General features: G+C 35.1%; 1 protein-coding gene across 1 annotated transcript in view; it reads right to left on the bottom strand.

The window, feature by feature from the left end:
- Positions 1-22,891, bottom strand: part of Dhc98D (Dynein heavy chain at 89D) — a 202,085-nt gene that overhangs the window by 28,944 nt on the left and 150,250 nt on the right. Inside the window, exons 41-50 of the mRNA XM_073962972.1 lie at positions 21,101-21,259; positions 19,765-19,875; positions 17,271-17,414; positions 13,802-13,942; positions 13,167-13,715; positions 12,884-12,976; positions 7,391-7,551; positions 6,681-7,008; positions 1,560-1,748; positions 290-395 (exon numbers count right to left, since the gene is read on the bottom strand). Coding sequence (XP_073819073.1) covers positions 290-395; positions 1,560-1,748; positions 6,681-7,008; positions 7,391-7,551; positions 12,884-12,976; positions 13,167-13,715; positions 13,802-13,942; positions 17,271-17,414; positions 19,765-19,875; positions 21,101-21,259 — 1,981 coding nt within the window. The remainder of the gene's footprint in view (positions 1-289; positions 396-1,559; positions 1,749-6,680; positions 7,009-7,390; positions 7,552-12,883; positions 12,977-13,166; positions 13,716-13,801; positions 13,943-17,270; positions 17,415-19,764; positions 19,876-21,100; positions 21,260-22,891) is intronic.

Genomic DNA, 22,891 nt, shown 5'->3' with positions numbered 1-22,891 from the left:
TCATTGATTTCATTTATATTACGTAGCTTTTTCTTTCAGTACGTCGTGCGATTTTTAACTAGATAACGACTGAATTATCGATAAATACAAAATGTCGTTTGCATACAATGTTATTGATTAATAAAATTCGTCTTTATGTTAGGGACGACATATTGGACTGGTTTCAACACAAATTCGATTTTTTTCAAGTCACCCCAAAGACATAACATATGTACATATGACGTATGTATTTGTCGAGACTAATAATACAGATTTGTTAAAACATTATTTATGCAATTGAATTTCTTACCTGGCAGGATAATTTCTGGTTCTGCAAACCCATTTTCATTTTCAAATTCAGCTGGAAATGTTTCAGTCACCTCCTTCTCCACGTGATGTTTCATCAATTTCAAATCCTAATATCAAAGATAAAAAACATTATCTTAAGTAAGTTAAGGAAGAAAGACATGCAGACAGACGGTGCCGCACACATAATTTATGCTGTGGTTTTACAACGTCTCCATTGGAATCATTTGAGTCAATTTTTTTTATTTGTCTACAAACTGAGGTGGTAGAATAGAATACCACTTTTCTTAATGTTTTTGTTGTCCTGTCACTGACGCAGTCAGTCAGGCATCCATCCATCCATCCATCCGTATTAAGTTGTAAATGTAATTGATTGTAATCTTGGCAGCGATTGTTACCAATTACTTCAACTGGGACGTTATCGCTGCTATCCATGCCGAAACAGTCGTGACGCCAGTCTGTCTTCATTAACATTGTACTCTTATGTGTGTATTTATGTGTGTGTGTGCTTCATGTAGGTGCGTTTTACTTGAGGATATAAATATGTACATATATGGGATTGGCGGAGAGGTGGGAGCACCGTCTTTGTTTGTTAAGCATTTTAAATTAAAAGAAAGATAATTCAAAATCAATGCAAATAAATTGAATACGGCAAGACCTTCATGCCCTTAATCCAAACATCCACCGGCAAAGATGTGAAAGAAATCAATCAAAACAAATAATTTACATGTGTTCCGCTACAATCCGCTATAAAACCTCTCCTCTCACTTGGCACCCCAATCATTGGAGTTTGAGTGGATGTTTTTATGTAGACCCGGTGGGAAGATGGATGGAACATTTCATAAGCTTATTTATGTTTGCATATGTACATACGTATGTATGTGTTATCGGCGCATACCTTGGCGTATTCCCGGAGATATTTGTATTATATGTACATATATCTGCTTTTAGTATCCACTTAATCTCTTCAAATTACTTTCAAATACGGCACACATACACATGTGGCATACTCGAGAAGAAATATTTTTTGAATTTTTTATAGTTTTTAAGCGAATGTTTTCGTTATATTTTGTTGGCCATTCATAGCTAATCTCTTTCTAAGATAATGTTTGCGTGTGGATGACAATTTGGTGGGTACCACCTACATACTATTTGTATCGGGTTATGTTATAGTTTGCTCCTTCCGAATTTTTTTCTCGAGTGTATTTGTATTCACCTTGGTCTGATTTCATCAATTTATATAAACGTATGCTGCACATCCTTGAAATACTTACCGCTTCAGAAATTAAACGGTCGCATATAATGCGTGTAAACTCATTACGCCATACACGCACCAGATTCCGCAATGTTTTAAAATAATTCGAGTGTATCAGCAGCATGCCGGCAAATATGCGTGAGAGATCCTTTAAATTGAATATGTAATGAAACTTTGATGGTGTGGGAGGCAATTCGGCAATAACAATCTGTAACGAAAACGAATAAAAAAAGGCGAAAAAGAGAAGGGAACATTACGTCAATGGTGGTGCTAAGGAAGCGACAAATCGAAGGAAAACTTTTTTTGTTGTGCAAACATTGATGAAAATTGCTAATGAAGGGGAAATAATCCTGTCAGAAGGATGTCATTAGAAATGTTCCACATGGAAAGCAAACTGTTTCGAAAAGTATTTAATGAACTATGACCTTTGGCGTTGTAGTGAGAAATTGCTGGGGCTGCAAAGTGACAATGTGTCAAAGATGATAATGTTATGAACGATATAAGAATTGTTGTCAACCAAAACATTTCTGAGGTTAATATGCTAAGTGTCATCTTAGAGTTTATAGTTTTGTTGTCATTGTTACAGGATATCTGTCAGAAGTTTATGCAACATTTGTTGTATTATATAATATTCCAGTATGAACCAGTACAACATGTAGGTGTCTATAAAGACCTGCCTAATGTATTATTTAAACGTATTGAAGAATTGATGGTTAAATGTTCAATACGGCTGGGGAAAACATATGGCTGAAGACTACGAAACACACGATTTCCTTACGACTGAAAATTATATTCAATAACAATAACTGAAATATATGTATGCATGCACTTTTATGACATTTATAACCCTCATAAAGTCAGTCGTCATATTTATGGGGTGTTGTGGAAACAATGCTATGTGCATATAAATGTATAAACTCTGGGTTCCATGAGACATTTCAATTTTATTCAAATAATTCATTTTCACTTTGTTCGAAGTCATTGTACAAGGCATTAATAATACTAACGTCAAACCACATAAAACAGAACGCAGAACAACACATACACACATGCTGTATGAAACAGTGGGGCAGGTGTTCCACAAACTCAGGCAGTAGTGTAAATAATCAATATTATTTTGATACAACTCCTCTTCCCAAAAATGTTGATATAGGAACATATTTAGTAGGTTATTTGATGGAAAATATTGGAACATTTCAAAAACAGTAAAAATCGGTCTACAGATTGGCATTTTAATGTCGACTTAAAAAATGCAATTTCGAGACACGCGCGTTTAAAGTTTTATGCTACATACAAAATACAATAATTTTTCCCCTTTCAATGCTCAATTGGTTAAGTTAAGTTATCGTATTATTTTTCTCTGGGTTTGAATTTAGTATTAAACATATAAATGTATATGGGGATTTCTGAGTGAAATCGGAGACTTTGTCAATATGTGGTTTTTGATTTCCTTTATTTTTTGCTGTGGCGATGCTGCTGATTAACAAAACATTTTAGTATATTTTCAGATTTTTTTTGACTAACGGTTCCAGAGATATTGCGCCTTGAAAAAGTCAAATTCTGTAAAAACTACATGCAAAGAAATACTCATAACTTCTTTAATATTGGTCCAAATTGGACCATCTTTTTTTTGATTTGTTTGTTTTTTTATCAGCTAATATTTAAAATCAATTTTTAAAAATGATTGCACCCTTCGATTTTTTCAAAAAAAATTTAAGTTAAACTACGTTCAATTACAAACATTTTAAGCCCTATGTGGTAATGGGATTCGGACGATTACTACGAGGACAGTTCGGAAACTTCTTAGCCTAGCACAAAAAGCGCGGTATAAACAGAAAAAAGTTAAGTGTTTTGGAATCTTCCATCTCTGTTATGAACACATGTTAAATTTTGTTTCGATCTGGCAACTCCTTCATATAGGAAGAGGTGTTCAAAAAAGACGCATCCGCAATTTTTTTACAGTGGAAAAATTAGAAATGCGTGCTGTCATTAAATATTTGCATAAAAAAGGTTTATCGGGACAAGAAATTCAAAATGATATGGTGAATGTGTTAGGTGAAAGTACTCCTTCATATGCAACAGTAAAAAATTGGGTTGCTGAATTTAAACGTGGTCGTACAAGAATTGAAGATGAACCACGTAGTGGACGTCCAAAAACAGCAACAACAACAGAAATTGTAGCCAAAGTGCATGATATGGTATTAAATGATCGACGAATAAAAGTGCGTGAAATTGCTAATATCATCGGCATCTCAAATGATCGAGTCCATTTAATTTTGCATGAAGAACTACAATTGAAAAAGCTTTCTGCAAGATGGGTGCCGCATTTGCTAACAGTCGATCAAAAACGCATAAGAATGAAAATTTTTTATGCTTGTTTGGATCGTTTTAAGCGAAATAAAATGGATTTTAAGCGTCGTTTCATAACTGTTGATGGGACATGGATCCACCACTATACTCCAGAGACAAAAGAACAATCCAAACAATGGACTGAAGCTGGAGGAAGTGCCCCAAAGAAGGCAAAAACAATTCAATCGGCTGGTAAGGTTATGGCAACGGTTTTTGGGACTTCAAAGGTATTTTATTGATTGACTATCTGCAAAAAGGTAAAGCAATAAATTCAGAGTACTATTGCAACCTTTTGGATCAATTAAATGTACAAAGAAAAACGTCCTGGCTTACATACAACACAAAAAAATAATTTTTCATCAAGACAGCGCACAAGAGTGTTTTAACAATGGCTAAAATCAACGAATTAAAGTACGAGTTGCTTGACCACCCACCTTATTATCCTTATTTAGGTCCCAGTTACTTTTTCTTGTTCGCAAATCTAAATAAATTCCTTGCTGGCAAGCGTTTTACCACAAATGAAGATGCAATTACAGTTGTAAACCACTATTTTGAAGACCTTGAGCAAAACTATTTTAATCAAGGGATAGAATTGCTAGAAAAGCGTTGGACTAAGTGTATTGAAGTTGCAGGAGATTATATTGAAAAATAAAACTATTTTTGAAAAACTAACTATTCTCTTTCATTGATAGGCTAAGAAGTTTCCGAACCGCCCTCGTATTTTTTCTGAATTTTTTAAAATTTGTCAATACAATTTTTCCTTAATACCCTTGTCCAAAATTTGTATTTCCTGTATTTTTGAAACTTTTAATTTTTTTAATAAAATAATAAATTTTGGACAAAGGTATAAAGGAAAAATTGTATTGACAAATTTTAAAAAATTCAGAAAAAATAGTAATCGTCCGAATCCCATTACCACATAGGACTTAAAATTTTTGTAATTGAACGTAGTTTAACATAAAATTTTTTTGAAAAAATCGAAGGGTGCAATCATTTTTAAAAATTGATTTTAAATATTAAATCCCTAAATTTGCATTGAAGCCCACTGTGCATTTTTCTTTTAAATATTTCTTTCGATAGCTGATAAAAAAACAAACAAATCAAAAAAAAGATGGTCCCATTTGGACCAATATTAAAGAAGTTATGAGTATTTATTAGAACATAGTTCTTTAAAAATGCGATAATTTCAATAGGCGATATCTCTGTACCGTTGGTCAAAAAATAATTCTGTTGGCTAGGAGCATAAATTGAATCAAAAACAATTGAAATCAAAAATTACTTTTCTCCGAACTGTCCGATTTCACTTGGAATTCCCCATATGTATGTACGTGGTTAACAAAGCACGGTGCTCTTGAAGCAACTTTAAATGGAAGGAGCTTACACCTGGGAAGTTTTTGCGGGTTCTAAAACTGAGAAAAATAAAAAAAAAAAATTCGCCGCAGCGCTTTTTAAATAAATCGACATTTTTAGGGTTTTCATTCATTTCACGATTTTCTTGGAAACCGTACGTCATATCGAAATGAGATTAGAGAATATGTTGTAGCAGTGAAAATTCTTTATAAGATTGACCTTTATGATATTGTCGTAGGTTTTACCATTTTTGAGATATATAAGTTGAAATTGGGACAATGAACTGACTATACCGCTTCCTTTACACTGCTACAACATTTTCTCTAATCCCATTTCGATGTGACGTAAGGTTTCCAAGCAAAATCGCTCCAACGATTTTTTTGTTTTATGATTTGTCTCATCTATGAACAACGTTTCAGTATCCGCAAAAACTTCCCAGGTGTAAGCACCTTCCATTTAAAGTAGCTTCAAGAGTACCGTGAAAGGTACATTTCTTTGAATTTTTATTTTTCGCCCTGCTCAAAAGTAAAAAAGCATCTTTGAGAAAGAAAAAATAAATAAAAAATAAGTATCTTCGACTACACGATAATATTTCAGTGACAAGAATTGCTTAAAGTACCATAAACTAATATTTCACAAGGTATTCAATTGAACGACCACACAATAGCTTCTCCATTGAGTACTTGTGGCCATGTTCCATAAATGCATCTGCTCATTTCCTCTACTCTGGTGGAACGCATTCAAGCGTAAATTTATTAAGGATTTCCCCCTCCACCTCCCAAGCAGGCGTACTTAAGATGTCACTCGAAGCAAACGGAAGTAAAAAAGAAACTGTTATTTTGGTTTTCCTTTCAGTCTATGTTCAATATAATCGAATTTTCTTGACCACAATTACAAAGGATCCACCCAAAGAAAGGTTTCAACAACAACAATAACTACAGCTGCATAAAGCTTTGCCAACAACCAAAATATATATGAAGGAAGGACAGGAGAAAAACAGTTTTCTCTTGGTTGCAGCTGAATAATACGACAATAGTATTGAGGAGTACGGAGGATAGATATACATACCTATTATATGATGTTAGTATGCTGTGCGAACCCATATCATAAACTACAACCCTGTTCTGCTCTGTTAGATTTATTGTCGTTCCCTGTACTACCCTGTGTTAGATGCCCCTCAGCAGTGGAGGGTGGGGAGTAAACGTTTTTCCGTTGTATGGCTTTTGAATAATTTTCGATTGTAAAATAAACGATTTGGCAAAGATTATGAAAAATTGATGTGATTTGCATATGTAAATCGTTTGCCATAAATTTTCTACTCACAACATCGTCACAAATTATTTGCACAATTTTTCTTGTGCAAATGTTGGTGTGTTGTGTGTGGTGGCAAGTGATTCCTCTTGGGTTTGAAATGGTGTCGTCGATACATGAACTCACTTACCTTGAACAATCTCAAAGTCATTTGAACTATGACATCAGCTATTGGCAGGAATTTATCTTCAAATGAACTGCTATATTGGAGATGTCCTCGGAATATCGATGTATAGATCTGTTGGAGGGATTCGTCGTTTGGAAAGATTATGTTGTATACCGAAAACATTGATATAAAACGGGGATCAACTTCATTGCGTCCACCTCCAGCGCAGCCCATGGCAGCATAGAATGAAATATCTTTAAATTTTTTCCATGAAAGATCTTTTTCACGATCATACATGCCGCCACGTTCGAAGAAAAGTTTAAGTAGAGCAATTGGTTGTTGTGTTCCGTATCTGAAAGAAATGTTTTCTTATTTAGTATACATGCATACGACGTGACATTTTTAAAGTGTATTTATGGCATGAAATTAATTTTTAACTTTCTAGATATTCCTGAAAAAAACCAAAAGTTTTGGAATTTCATTCTTGTTAAAAATGTAAAAACAAGGTTTCGGGTATTAACTTTTATATTAAAGAATCTTTAAAATAAATTTGGAACTCATATTTATGCTTGCTCTAATCGTTGTTTAATTAATTAATGTATTTTTATAAACAATTTCATGGTCATGGACGAATCAAGTGTCTGTAAACCGAGGTAAGCTTAAGCCCTAAGCTACAATTTATACATTTGTACATACATGTGTATGTTTGTACATGTATTATTGATTGTACTTACTCATCAACTTGCGGCATATTCATGTCATCAATAAAACATGCAATCTTCTTTCCCATCGGTGGACCAAATGTATCTTTTGTGCGCTTCTCAACAGCTGCCTCCAATGTTCGTTGAACATCCATGGATGAAGTTCTCGATGAAAAATTAATATTCAATAAAATCTGTATGTAAGGAATGACAAAAGAAAACCAAAAAATGTTGATCATCATCAATAGCTATCATCGGGAAATGTCACTGTTTCTAGTAAAGATTTGTATAAACAGTTTGTCAGTTTGTGTGTACAGTTTGTCAAGGTAATGTTTGCAAATTAAGAAGCGAAAAATTCCTTGTATTAATAATTGAAAATTACAAATAATTGTAATAAATATGTCGAATGGCATGACAAAAGCGTCCTGAATGATCTTCAGATATTCCCGATTTGATCTTCAGATATTACAGGTTTTGATATGGGACCTATTTGTTATCGCCGAGTCCGAACGGACATTCAGAGTGCAAGACGGGTATGTATACCATTTCACCACGGTATCTATATTATTAAATATAATTAATATAAGTAATAAATAAGTAGTTAATAACACTGTATAACACAAAAAATAATTACAAGATAATTGGACCAGATTATGAAAGAGGACCGAAAAAAAGAAGACACTTGTATCGGCGTTTTGAAAGTTTACGTCGGGAAGTATCTTTTTATGAAAAAAATTAACCCTCATGCGAGTCACTAAAGGGGTCTTATTGGTCCATTTTTTCAAAAAAGTTTTAAAACTCCTTTAAAATGTGATCGTATCAGATCAAAATATTATACAAAATTATTTGTCATACAAATTTACTATAGGTCCCCCCGAATACACCAAAACTCTAAATCGTACCTGAACGCCAGGAATCTGCCAAAAGTAAAATCACGTTTTAGGGTTAATGTTGTACTTTATCTGAGTTTATTAAGTTTTGTCCCACAAAACTTCATTCTAGATAGACGTCAAGGACAAAAATAATCTCCATCAAATTTCAATATAAGTCGCCGAATAAATGAAATATGTATTTGCAATATATATCAAGAAAATATATACATCAAGTTAGCCAACAAAACACCCAAATATTTTTGGAATAATTATGAAAAAACATCAATAAAATATATTTTGTGACCGCAGATAACGAAAATTTGAATAAAAACGGTAGAATATGGCCCAAAATCATATATAAAAACGAAAGCTTCCGGAGATGTTAAATTTTTAGCTACAAATTTCTTTTGTTCAGAGACTCATAATGAAATTTTATTTGGAACATTTCTTCTTTTGACAAAACACCCAAAAAGTGAGGAATTTTAGGAGATTTTGACTCAGAATGGAATAAATTTTAATTAAGAGTCTAAAAGTTTAACGAATAATTTCTACCTATAATATCTAATTTTGTAACGTCATTTTCTTAACAAAGTGTTTTACTCAGATAAGTGTTTTCTAGGACTTACAATGAAATTTTGTGTAGAATATTTCTTCTTTTAACACCTTTTGTCTAGAACTAAATTTCATGTTACTTTCATGCATCAACTCGAAAAAAGAACAAAACAAATTTATTCAAAAAATATGTGCGTGTTTTGTTGGCAAACTTGATGTATATATTTTCTTGATATATATTGCATTTATTTGGCGACTTATATTGAAATTTGATGGAGAATATTTTTGTCTTTGACGTCTTCTATCTAGAATGAAGTTTTGTGGGACAAAACTTAATAAACTCAGATAAGGTACAACATTAACCCTAAAACGTGATTTTACTTTTGGCAGATTCCTGGCGTTCAGGTACGATTTAGAGTTTTGGTGTATTCGGGGACCTATAGTAAATTTTTATGACAAGTAATTTTGTAGAATATTTTGATCTGATACGATCACATTTTAAAGGAGTTTTAAAACGTTTTTGAAAAAAGGGACCAAAAAGACCCCTTTAGTGACTCGCATGAGGGTTAATTTTTTTCATAAAAAGATACCCCGCATTGTTGTTAGTAATTTTGCCAAAGACACTTTATACCTAAAATGCGAGGATTCCAAGGAATCTGATGTCGAATATTTCAAAACCTGTAGAAATGGGCGGAACTTGTCACGCCTATTTAGGTTACTTCCCGAAGTAAATTTTCAAAACGCCGATACACGTGTCTTCTTTTTTTCGGTCCTCTTTCATAATCTGTACGGGTATTCTTGTAATTTTAAAAAAAGTTCGATTTTGTTGTACAGTGTAATTATTAAATAGTTACGGCTACCAGAAAGTATAAGTCCATTAATTGGAAATTGATAATTGCTGGGTAGCGATGTATTCATTTTTCGAGAATTCCATTTTCTTCTTCTTCTTTATTTGCATATCCGTTGTTCGGATGTTAAGCGATCATACATTTTGTTACATTCTTATTGGAAATATTTATTTTATGTGGAAAGCGATAGTTGTCTGTTTTTAGCTGCTGTAAGAAGACTGAGTTCATCACGGTATCCGGTCCAGTCTTGAATATTTTTTAGCCAGGACAGTTCTCTTCGACCTCTACAACGTCTTCCTTCAACTTGGGATTTGAGAATTATCTGCAGTATCTTATATTTATTGTTCCTCATCAAATGTCCCAAATAAGAAATTTTTCGGGTTTTGATGGTTTTCATTAACTGTCGTTGTTCATTAATTCTTCTTAAGACTTCGGTATTTGACACTCGATCGGTCCATGGAATTTTGAGCACACGTCGGTATGTCCACATTTCAAAAGCTTCCAGTTTCTTCTCGTCTGCTGATTTTACAGTCCATGTTTCAGCACCGTATAATAGAACTGACCATACATAGCATTTGATAAACCGTTTTTTAAGTTCAATATTGATGTCGTGGCTGTTTAGTACTTTTCTGTACTTGAGAAACGCTTCTCTCGCCATTTCTATCCGACATCTTATTTCTTTAGAAGACTCCCATTGCTCATTTAATTGCACTCCCAAGTATTTATACGATTTTACTCTCTCTATTTCTGATTCACTGATTTTTAGTGAGGAGTCGTAAACATTGTTACTTTTACTAATGATCATAAATTTTGTCTTATTGAGATTAATATGTAATCCGTACGAATTACTTGTTTCGTTGAGAGAATTAAGGAGATTTTGGAGGCCACCTAAAGAGCTCGCTACTATCATGGTGTCATCAGCGTATCGTATATTGTTAATGAATTGCCCATGTATTTTTATTCCAATCCTCTTTCCTTCTACACACTCTCGAAAAATCTGTTCCGCATATATATTAAATAATAATGGTGAGAGTATACACCCCTGTCGAACACCTTTGGATATTGTTATTTCATCGGATGTTTCACCGGATACTTCTACTGATGCTGTCTGGTTCCAGTAAAGATTTTTTATGCATCTTAGTTCTTTGGGTTCAATACCTATTGATGTTAAAATTTCAACCAGTTTGTCGTGTCGAACTGTGTCAAATGCCTTTTCGTAGTCCACGAAACAAATAAATATGTCTTTTTGGACATCGCGACACTTCTGGATGAGCACTTGAACACCAAGCAGTGCTTCCCGGGTTCCCATTCCCTCCTTAAATCCAAATTGGGTTTCTCCCATTGCTGCTTCACATTTAGTGTATATTCTTTTGTGAATAATACGTAAAAAAATTTTTAAGGCGTGACTCATTAGACTAATTATTCTATAATCGTTGCAATTCCTGGCGTTTGCTTTCTTTGGTATGGGAACAAATGTAGATTTCAGCCAATCTCGTGGATATTGTCCTGTGTCGTATATATCGTTGAAGAGTTTCACAAACAGTTGTATATTATTTTCATCTATTAATTTGAGCAATTCAGCGGGAATTTCGTCTGGTCCCACAGCTTTTCTGTCCTTCAGGGTTTTTATTGCATAGACGACTTCTTCTTTGGTAATAGGATTTTCGCTTTCAAGGGAATTTTCAGTGCGATTATAGTCTGATCTGTTCTGATCTGTAAACAATTTTGATATGTATTCCTTCCATACTTGCTTTTGTTTTGAGATTTCAAAAACGGGTTGGTTGTTATCGTCAAAGAGTATATTTGGCGGTTTTCTTCTGTATATTCCGGCTGTTTCTTTCAGCTTTTTGTGCAAATTAAAGTCGTCGTGGAGTGTTTGCAGGGCTTCAATTTCTTCACATTTACGTTTGATTTGTTCATTTTTAGCGATGCGCGTTGCGATTCTTATTTCTTTATTGACTTCCCAATATCTTTCAAAGTTTACGTTTTTGAATTTTTTCCGTTCTAATCGAAGTTCTCTGATTTCATCAGTCATCCACTCTTCATATTTTGGGGCTGGATCCTTTTTTAAAGTATTTCTCATAGTATTTTTGATAATATCCTTAACATCATTCCATACCGTTTCTATACCATCTTGCTGGATTATTCTGAGGTCGGAGTTAATAGTATCCGCAACTGCTCGTCTAATTATGGGATTGCTTAATTTATTGATATCGGGTTTCGGTACATTCTTTTTACGTCTAATTGTTGCCAGCTTTGTCCGAACATTTGCCATAAGAAGGTTGTGATCTGATGGTATATCCGCTCCAGGATATGTAGAGCATTTTGTTATACAGGAGCTAAAACGTCTGTTAATCAGAATATAATCTATTTGATTACGAACCACATTATTTATATGGTCCCGTGGGGATTTCCATGTATATAATCTTCTTGGATGGAGTTGAAATAGTGTATTTGATATTACAAAGTTGTGTTCTTGGCAGAACTGTACAAGTCTATTTCCCCTTTCGTTTCTCTCCCCCAATCCATGCTTTCCTGTGACGCCAGTTACATGTTCATTACCAACTTTGGCATTGAAATCACCCTGTATGATGGTTAATTCGTGGGGTTTTGTCATTTTCAAAAGTTTTCCTATTTCGTCGTAAAATTGTTCAACTTCATCTGAACTTCCATCACATGTGGGCGCATAGACTTGAATTATATTCATGTTTATTGGTTTTCCATTTATTTTTACCAACATTGTTCTTTCAGACATTGGGACATATCCAGCTTCGCAATTAGCTATATGATTCTTCATTATAATACCCACGCCTTTTCTATGTACACCGTTTAGGTTTCCGGAGTGGTATACTTTTGTGTTTTCAAATCTAAAATCACCAGAGTCTGTCCACCAAGTTTCGCTGACTCCAAGTATGTCCATGTTTAATCTATTCATTTCATATACAGCATTGTTGAGTTTTCCAGTTTCATATAGGCTTCTTACATTCCATGTTCCAATATTTAGTTTTTGTTTTGTTTTACCTCCGGGGATTCTTAGCACCCTCCTTTCGCCGGAGACTGAGGGCCATTCATTCTGCGATGTGTTATTCATTTGTATGATTTTCAAGGAAAATTACTTCAGTGGTTTCCCGTTTCCTTCTGAAGGGTTTAAAGTTTTCCATCTACATATTCAGCCGCTCCAATGGAGTACAGACGCCGTTTGCTGCCGCTTATTGTAAGACGTTCCATTTTAGGAACGTTTAAAATGCACTTACATTAACATCCTTGTTAAGACTCCTCAGGTACTGGGATATAATAGCTGTTTTAGATGTACCAGCTTCTCCAACCAATAACACAGGTCGTTTTATCTAAACGGATGACAAAAAACATAAAAGGTTTCAATATGAAATATTCAAAAATTAAATGTTATGCTTTGTCTGATTTTCAATTGAAATAGGTAATTTTTTGTGGGATATTTTAAAATCAATGTTCTAAATTGCAATTGCAATCTTTTCTCTATCACAGTTGAAATTGGGCGTGGGGTGGAACGAAACTTACATGGCTATTTAATGCCAACACATTCACAGTTCTTGTGCTGTCGACAGTCGGCACCAAAATTTCACTGAATTTCATTTGTGGGTCATGTTTGTATTGCGGCACAACCCATTCCCATGCCATCCAACAGTTTTTTTCTCGACAATAGAAATACTCGTATAGTGTCGCCTTGCTTGTGGGCAATTGTCCTCCCGTCGCCGGCTTATCTTTGGAATCCTGCACACAGGGAAATCCGGAGATACGCTTTAAAAACTCATCAAAGACTGTCTGATCATGTTCAATTAAACAGGCACCCAATGACGAATAAATGCATTGTATAAATCCACACTCCAATGCGTCCGTATCGTAGGCCACCGGTGCCGGTGCTCCAAATGCCAAATCATCCTGTTTTTCGAATGGTGGCAACAGAGCATCGTACATGTTGCAGAATTGCACAACCATATTCAATTCCGTTTGCATGATTACTGTTTTGAGGGGATTACTTTGTGATGTGCCATCCAGGCCTTCGTGTATGAACGCAATCGCCGGTATTATGATTTTTTCAAACATATCCTAAGAAAGGGAGTATGGAACCATTTTAGCTATGTATGTACATGAAATGTTTTGTTTATGAAAGTGGTGACTGGCTTTTTACTTACGTTTAGAAGTTCTCTTTGAGTTTCCGGTCGTGTTAAGACCCACCTTTGCCAATAGGGACTATAGCGTAAATTCTTGGGATCAACATAAACCATGCCGGCACGAGAAACCGTAGCAGGAGAGGCGTAATTTAAGTTGCCAACCTGTTGAAATTTTTAAACAGTAAAATATATATTGTGTAATTTAAGAATATGTTGGGGAAATAATTGAAAACTATGGTGACCAATTAAGGGTTAATATAATGGGGTAACGTATTTTGGTGCGTATACGTAATATACATATATTAACGCGTCAGCTATTATTACGCAGTTGAAATTAACCTAAGACTACGGTGATCAATATTTTTAAATGAAAATATAGTACATATACAAAAGTGTAAAAAGGTTCAGGCCAAAAAAGCCAACTGAAAACCTTTGGAAGTCTTCTAAAGCCAACGGAAGACCTTTGTAGGTCTTTTGAAGGCAACTTTGGAGGTCTTTTAAACCTAACAGAAGACCTTTGGAGGTCTGTTGTGGACAACAGAAAATCTCTTGTGGTCTTTTAAAGACAACAGAAGACCTCTTGTGGTCTTCTATAGACCTTCGGAGGTCTTTTTAAAACATCAGAAAACAAGACCAAAGGTCTTCGGGGGTCTTCTAAAGGCAACTATAGACATGTGATGGTGATCTTTAGACAACAGAAGACCACTTGAGGTCTTCTAAAGACAACAGAGAACCTTTTGAGGTATTCTAAAGACAACAGAAGGCTGTGGAGGTCTTCTAAAGCAAACAGAAACACAAACAGAACCTCTTGTGTCCTTCTATAGACAACATAAGACCTTTGGAAGTCTTTTAAAAGCAAGAGAAAACTTCTGGAGGTCTCTTAACGACAGACAAAGGAAACTTGACCTTGACGATTTTGATGTGGTTTGGTGGATTTTATGTGTTCAGAATTAGTTCTTTTAGACAAGAGTTATAACTTTGCATCCGAGAGCAAATTAAAATGCTTAGCGGTTTAGAAAATATGAGCCTGGCAATACGATCCCTTTGGACAAGGCCTCAAACCTTTAGGGCCCCATAACCGCGATAATGGAAGTGATGAAGAAAAACGCCGGGATACGTGCCTCATCGAACAATTGGTTTTAGACCCCAAGTATGTTTGGACGAAATCCGTTTCAGACAATTTGGAGTTGATTTAGCCATGTCCGCCCGTCCGTCTGTCTGGCTGGAGCCCACAATAACTCTCGAACGGATCTGCCGATTCGGTCCACAATTTGGCCTCTGTAATATTATGTCCAAACTTAGTTTAAGTTCGAAGATAAGCCACATCGGTCCACTCCTTCATGTACCACCCCCACAAAAGTTCAAACATTTTCGGAAACATTGTGCGCGCGATAATTCTTGAAGGGAGTGTCCGATTTGATCCACACTTTTCACGTTCAGAACTGGTTCAAATATGGACTATATTTGTGCACTCCTTCGGGTACCTCCCACACAAAACTTCGGATTAGTTAACTTTAAGGCCTGCGCTCGAATCACTTCGATTTTTGTTGAAGCAATTTGCATTCGCTGCATCCATTACGACGGTAAAAGTTTTTTTCAGAGCAAATCCATACTTCATGAAAAAACAGCCCGAAACGTGTAAAAAACCCCCGTGGCACCATATGTAGTGGCTGGAGAGCACGAACTGATCAGCCGATTTGGTCCAAATTTCGACCTTCGTCATATTTTGTCCAAACAACTTCCTACAACTTCCGGTACTTTCCCCCAATATTTGAAAAAAATGTCACTAAAATGCTATGCACAATATCGAGCGGAGGGTATATCTCTGTCGGCAAAGCCGACTGATACTTTTTTACTTGTTTTTTTAATTTCCGTCCTCACTTGTTTAAAGTACATATAACAAGTAAAAAAGTATCAGTCGGCTTTGCCGACAGAGATATACCCTCAGCCTGTGGGAATTGAAACTTTCATCTATTTACAATATCAAATATAATACCGGCTGTACATTTCCATCTTCGAACAGATCCTAAACTGTCCTTAAAAAATGTTGAACTTACCGGTACCGGAAGTTGCGCATCGATAGTGCCCGTCTTCGAAAATAAACAAAGCTTGGAAAAATATTACGGAAGCAAAATTTTGGACCAAATCGGCTGATCCGATCGGGAGTTATCGTGCGCTTACAGCTACTTTACATGGTTGCATAGGGGTTTTATAACTTTAGGGCTATTTTCTCAGGACGAATGGATTTGCGCCTTAAGAAACTTGTACCGTCGTAATGGCGGCAGCGAATGCAATTTATTACAACAAAGATCAAAGTGATTCGCGAGAAGGCCGTAAACTGAATTTTTTTCGAAATTTTGTGCGGGAGGTACCCGAAGGAGTTGACATATGCAGTCCATATTCGAACCTGATCTATGTCTTGTAGAAATATTACGATGTTCAAAGTACGGACCAAATCGGACACTCTCCTAACTCTGGTGGAGTGCGCACAAGTTTTCCGAACATTTTTGAACTTTTGTGGAGGAGGTACCGGAAGGAGTGGACCCATATAATTTATCTTCGAACCTAAACTAAGTTTGGACAAAATATTACGAAGGCTAAATTGTGGACCGAATCGACAGATCCGTTCGAGAGTTATTTTGTCAAAGGGATTTTTTGCAACTTTCAGGTTATTTTCTCAGAAGAATGGATTTGCCCTTATGAAACTTGTACCGTCGCATGGGGGCAGGGAATACAAGTTGTTACAACAAAAATCAAAGCGATTTGAGAGCAGGCCCTAAACTGAACTTATCCGAAATTTTGTGTGGGAGGTACCCGAAGGAGTGCAACGATTGAGTCCATAACCTTATTTAAGTCTGATAGACAAACATACTTAGGGTCTAAACTCGTTAGCATAAATGCTGAGGGTATAAATATAAAGTTTACATCTCAGGTAATAGAGGTATTTTGTAGAATTTGTTTTTATGATCTTTAGTAATCGTGCAATTTGTTCTTAGATAATTTCAATATTCCATTCCACAATTTCAGCAGACATAACATTTGGTGTTTCTTTCATTTCAAACATAGATTTTTTCGCAATATTGTTCGACCGGGCCCAACGCGACAAACTACAGCTGATGACTACTACTTACCCAATTCGCTTTGCCAAGGGCACAGGAGTGAGGGGGATAGATTTCACATTGCTTACTTTGTCTAAAATGTCACACAATATTGGCGTGTGTGTATCTCTACATTTTGTGTTTTCGCTATGAGAATTTTTTTTTAATCTTGCCTCTTCTTAAAACTAAATCTACTGCACTTTAATGCTGCAACTAAAGCTATTCATCGTGCTGGTATGGGAAGTTCATCCCCCCTCCCAACGTTACACAAAGAAAAACTAAACACTGGAGTATATTCACCACCTATCCTTGATGAGTAATGGGGGTGTTTTACTCACCAGCGATGCATGGCTGCATTATTGCCTTATATCGGCTCGTTCTCACTCACTCACCTCGAATAACAGAGCGCAGTAGTTTTCCAATCTAATACGTTCGCCATTTGCTAATGTCAGCAGCTTATTATCATCCATAACCGAGTTCATGTTTTCAATCCATAGCGCATCAACGTCTCCATCAAAACAGACATAACGACGTTCCTGTGGGAATGTGCATTAAACTGATTGTATTAGTTACAGTTTTTTTTTTCTTTGTGTGGGTGTTTGCTGTTGTGATGCCAACTCCCGTGCGGTGCACCTCCATCTCATTAGAAGCTTTGTTGTTTCAGAGCCGCGGTATGAAGTGGCCCGTGAAGAATCATAACAACACCAGCATCCAACAGCATAGATAGATGTTGCAAGGATATTAGTATTATATGATGATATCGTTTGTAGGTGTACTACTGTGCCTGTATGTGTATTCGTTTGTTTGTGTGCAACTTTAATCATACTTATGTAAGCTTAGATATAGCAATGCTGATTATGAATGGAAAATGCTCTTAACTTTTATGTTGCAATTCTAAAAAAAGGAGATGTAATTTCGGAGGGTTTTTAAGCCTAGTTGATGATGTAAAAACGAATATGATTGTCGGCATTGCTCTGCAAAATGCATACAGTGACCAGTCCTATTGAATATGCTCATACAATATTCTACATACTTATGTCTGGGCACATTAATCTAATTAAGAATTGAATCAAGTGGAAACTGTAGAATTTCCTATATGAAATCCTACAAATGCTATTGTGGTCGATGAGGTGAATGACTTTACCGTTTACACCTACCAAAACCAGAAGAAAATACCAGAAGTTTGAACAAGGCTACCTACTGTTGGCCAAAAAGGCGAATAAGTCGAATATGTTAATTAGAAATTCCATATATACAAGTTGTTGTGCATATATAAAAATGCATTTATTTTAATTAACTTATCGTTTTGCTGTCTACTTCCTTGCAGATTATCTATTCAAGCATTCAACTGAAATGCGCTCTTCCTTGCATCATTAGGAAATAATGCAACATAAACCAAAAGGAAATGGAATCATTAAAAAGTCACTTTGCATGCAGGAACATCTCATTTAGCGACTAATGCCTGAGGCCACCAACTCATTGGTTATCCTTCCCCTTTTGCCAGATAGAAATTCAAAACGTTGCACACGAAACATTCATAGCTCAGTGTGATGCAGAACGGCGGGAGGCACTGCACAAACATGTGATTTTGCATCAATATTATTACGCAGATGCATTTGTGACTTTGTAATTGGTACTGGCGTTGGCGTTGCTATTGCAAACGTGAGCCTTGTCAGGCTGGGAACACTAATCGGAAAAGGAGATTGTGGTGTTGCCTCTGCTAACAAACAAACAATTTGCATACTCAAATAAAAACATACTCGTTCGTACATGTCTGTTGGTGTATGGTTTCAATTCAGAGACGCAACACTCATGCCACTTTGCCATGTTCCTCCATTGACTGCCAGCAGGGATTAAGTCAAGTTGCCATCTATGCTATGCTCCACAGGTTTTACAGTTTATGTAAGCTTAAAAATTAGATAATATGGAACACACTAGAAGTCTGCACCTCAGCCTGCCACACAGCGACGTTTCACGGATTTTCGACAATAAGGTTTTGGAATTTGTTTTTGGTTTTGCCATGCCTGGCAAGGCTGCAGAGTGACGGTGTCACTAGTGATGATGACTATGATGGTCTTGCACCATTCTCATCTTGGCAATCTGTTTTGGGATTTATTGGCATTGAGTTCATTAAACAAAATGTTGCAAAACTTTCACTGACTTATAAATACGCTGACAGTGTTATTAACGCTTGGAGTCATTTGAGATTCTTGAAGGTTAAACATGTTTTATTTTAGGTTATTATTAATATGTCATTTTTTATTGTTTTGCATGTTTATTCTTGTTATTCACAATTTTAATGTCAGGTGGAGTATAAAAATGTGCTATGGCTTTATTATCGTCCATGTCCCGTATCTTTATCCTAAAACGATCTAATTATAAAAGTTAAAAAATGGTAGTCGAATTCTCTTATTCCGATTATTAAAGTTGCCTTAAATTAAGACATAATCCAAAAATATTGGGTAAAGTCTGAAAGTATTCGCTTCTCTTTGCACGCTACATACACAAATCTCTCTGTTGCAGAGATAAGGAAACATTGGTAGCGACGTTTAGGACCATCGTTCGTTCCGTCTTTAACTATAATGTACAAACATTCCATTAAGGTTCTATCTATATCCGTCTTGCCTGGGTATTAAGGACTCAATGAGTCTGAATGAATCACCCTAAGTTATAATTAGCATCCTTTCAAATATTTCATAAACTTCAATGTTTTTTTTTTCAAATTTATTTACAAAATGAAGTTAATAAGAGCTTTTATTTTCATAATCTTGGATAAATTAGTCACAGGTTTTGCCTAGCAGTGTAGTTAAATATGTAGTGCATATCGTTGCACTCACTATGGCGTTAGCTGTGTATGATGTGTGGGTAAAAAGAGGAAATACTTACATCACGCTCAATCGGTTTATTCATCTCTCGGAAAATATTCGAAAACAAGCCATCTAACCAATCACGTGTGTCCGGATCTAGGTAACCATATAATTCAATTACTGAACAAGCCTGTAATTAAATTCATAAAAACGGTATACAAAAAAAGTTGAATTACTTTTATTGACATTTCGTTCATTAACACCCTTCCGTGTTTGTAGAGCGAATGCAACAAATTGGAATATGTCAATGAAAAAATTAAATTAAACGTGTTTTAAACTAAAAAAACCACATGTTTAATAATATATGATGTGTCATTCGATTTGTTTTTTTGTTTTTCATTTGGTAATATTGCATAGAATTACATTTTACGACAAACAGATTCTGTAGAATTTTGGGGGTAACGAGCCCCTGTTCTGGAGTATTGCTGTATTATGCGTTTAAATGTTAGTAAGACTTTCATATTAATAGTTGATGTAATTTAACATTTAATAATTTAAGCGGTTTGTATTTGTAATTAAATGCAACTCATCTGCTAGAAAATGTTATTCGTGTCAAAGCAAAAAGATTCAACGTCAATCACTCAGGAAAAAATATAATTTACAACAAAATGACAATATTTTAATGGTACTTCTAACGAATCCCTAATACCAACTTGACTGTAATACAATGTCATGCCACCCACACAGGATGCCTCTGATGAATCTACAAATCAATTAATTGAAAAAACTAAAAAAACTGTTTATTTAATTGTGGTTATCGAAATGTTTATATCTATAAAAAAAGAAACCAAAAAATCGAATCTGGATTTGATTTATGTGTAAAAACAAAGGGCATTCATAAATTAACAGATTATACTATCAGACACCAAGTGGGTGGAGGCTTCAGCATTCCCTCCATGAGTAAATCTGACCGGTTTGGAAGATATGTGCCTGATAAAATGACCCTTTTTTACATCAAGGCCTCAAATTATTGGACACTTTTCTAGTTCTTTATAGGATAATAATAATCGGCATTATTTTTGAGGGGATACATCCAAATTTGTGAATGCCAACAGAGTTAAAAAAAAACATTATTTTCCTAACCTAAGTAGTACCAAAAATGATTGATGTGCTCGATTTATTAATTTACATCAATAGAATCGTTAAAGAAAAATAATATTACCATATACCTTCCCCCTTACACATAATACTGAGTTTATCATAGTGATAATAGTGTAAAAGTGTATGCGTTATTGTAGATCATATGCACAAAGAATAACGTCCACAATGTAATGATAGTTACCAACAATATATTCATGGAGCAACAGAATCAACATGGCAGGAAGAAAAAAAAATAAGAAAAGATTTTATCTTACCTTTGGGTTAAGCGTAATGCATTTTGTTGGCAGACCCATATATGTTTGAGCCTTAATTAGTGTATTTATGACAACCGTTTTGCCGCCACCTGTTGGGCCAACAATCATGGTTGAATGTCGGGTCATCATAGTCTCATACATTTGGACTACTTTATCCTCCTGTCAGTTTAGTGATGTGGCGCAGCATAAAGATTACAAATTATGAAAAGAAAAATATCATAATTTTAGAAAAAAATGGAATATTGAAATGTAACCTAGAGTTTGAAGTAATTTTGGTTAAGTCGACAAGTAATGTAAAATATATGCAACACCTAGCTAAACCATCCTAATGTCTAATGGTCTTGGTCTTTGTTGTCTGCTTTCCTTGATAATTACTAATCTGGGGAAACTAACGCAATTAACACAAAAGCAAATGGGGTTGACAATAACGGTAGTGGGAAATGACATCCAAGTCCAACAGCAAAAAGTTTTAATGACCAAAGATCAAGCACCAAAGGTTCCTGAGTGCAGAGCATACATATGTTTACATACATACAGACAGACAGATACATGACACTTTGATGTGCATTTTATGTGTGCCTAATGAAGGAGCAAAATATATCGCTCATTTACTCAAAGAGTGGCATAACTCAAAAATGGGTTTTCTGAGTTAGCAATTTTTATGTTTTCAATAACTTCTACTTTATCTTGTGTCAAATTTTCATGCTAATATCTCTAAAACTCAACGAGTTACAGCTCATTTACTACGAGCTTCGCATAATTCAACACAACAGTTTTTTGTGTTTATGAGGCACTAAAACAATTCAAATCATGTTTGATCTTGCACAGAAATTTAGCACTGATATCTGGCTACCTGTTCGCAAAATATGGTCCAAGTAGTTATTTTAGGTTTTGCGTAATAACCTTTTTAAATTGGGAAGTCAAATTCTAATCGTGAACTTAAATCTCGTTTTTCTCGAAACTGAATTTTTTCAAATGTGTCACTCTTTGAGTAAATGAGCGATATGTACTGCTCCAAATAGCTCAAAATAAAAAATACTAGCCTTAACAAATAAAAAGGATATTTATTCGCCCATGTTACTGAGAAGTCGACAATAAATGAATGATTATTATTTATTGTTAGAGTTATTATTTTAACCATTTCTATGGAACAGGATATTCATACATGTGTTGTATTGAACGATAGGTGGCATACGTACATGCCCCAATGTTGCAGTCTTAAATACGTCAAAATGTCTACGCCTTTAAGATTTCACAAAAAAACATTGCCATTAATGGATTTTAGTTTCTTTCATCCTGTCATTTTGTACTCTCCTTGATGTGTATGTTTTGTTTATCCTTTCAAAATCATTGTTAAGTGTCAGGGATAATAATAGCAAAATTATGACATTGTTGTTGCGAATACACATCTCTACACAATTGCACAGTGGACATTCCAGTACAAAATTAAAAAAAAAGTATTTTTGCTATATTAGCAGTTAAACATTACTTAAAGCGGCATGAAGTGCAGTATACATTATCAGTCAAAACTGATTCGATTTTTCGCAAAATATTTTGTGGTTGCATGATGAATGACAAAAATGAACGGCCATACTAGCAGGTAACCGATTATTTAAGCAAAACTGTCATTCAAAACTGACAATGTGTACTCAGTTTAGGGCATGTTCAGACAAAGAAATGAAAGAGTGGGACCAATGACATGTCTCTAATGTGAACATAACTCCCGAATTGCGCTTTGGACATATGTTCGATAGAAGTAGTGCCACACAACCCTGTTTAATGTTCAATCTT

The sequence above is a fragment of the Musca autumnalis genome, unplaced genomic scaffold (assembly GCF_047663935.1).
Source record: "Musca autumnalis isolate F117 unplaced genomic scaffold, ASM4766393v1 scaffold_1, whole genome shotgun sequence".
Classification (NCBI taxonomy): domain Eukaryota; kingdom Metazoa; phylum Arthropoda; class Insecta; order Diptera; family Muscidae; genus Musca; species Musca autumnalis.
This window is presented reverse-complemented; position numbering and strand designations above follow the sequence as displayed.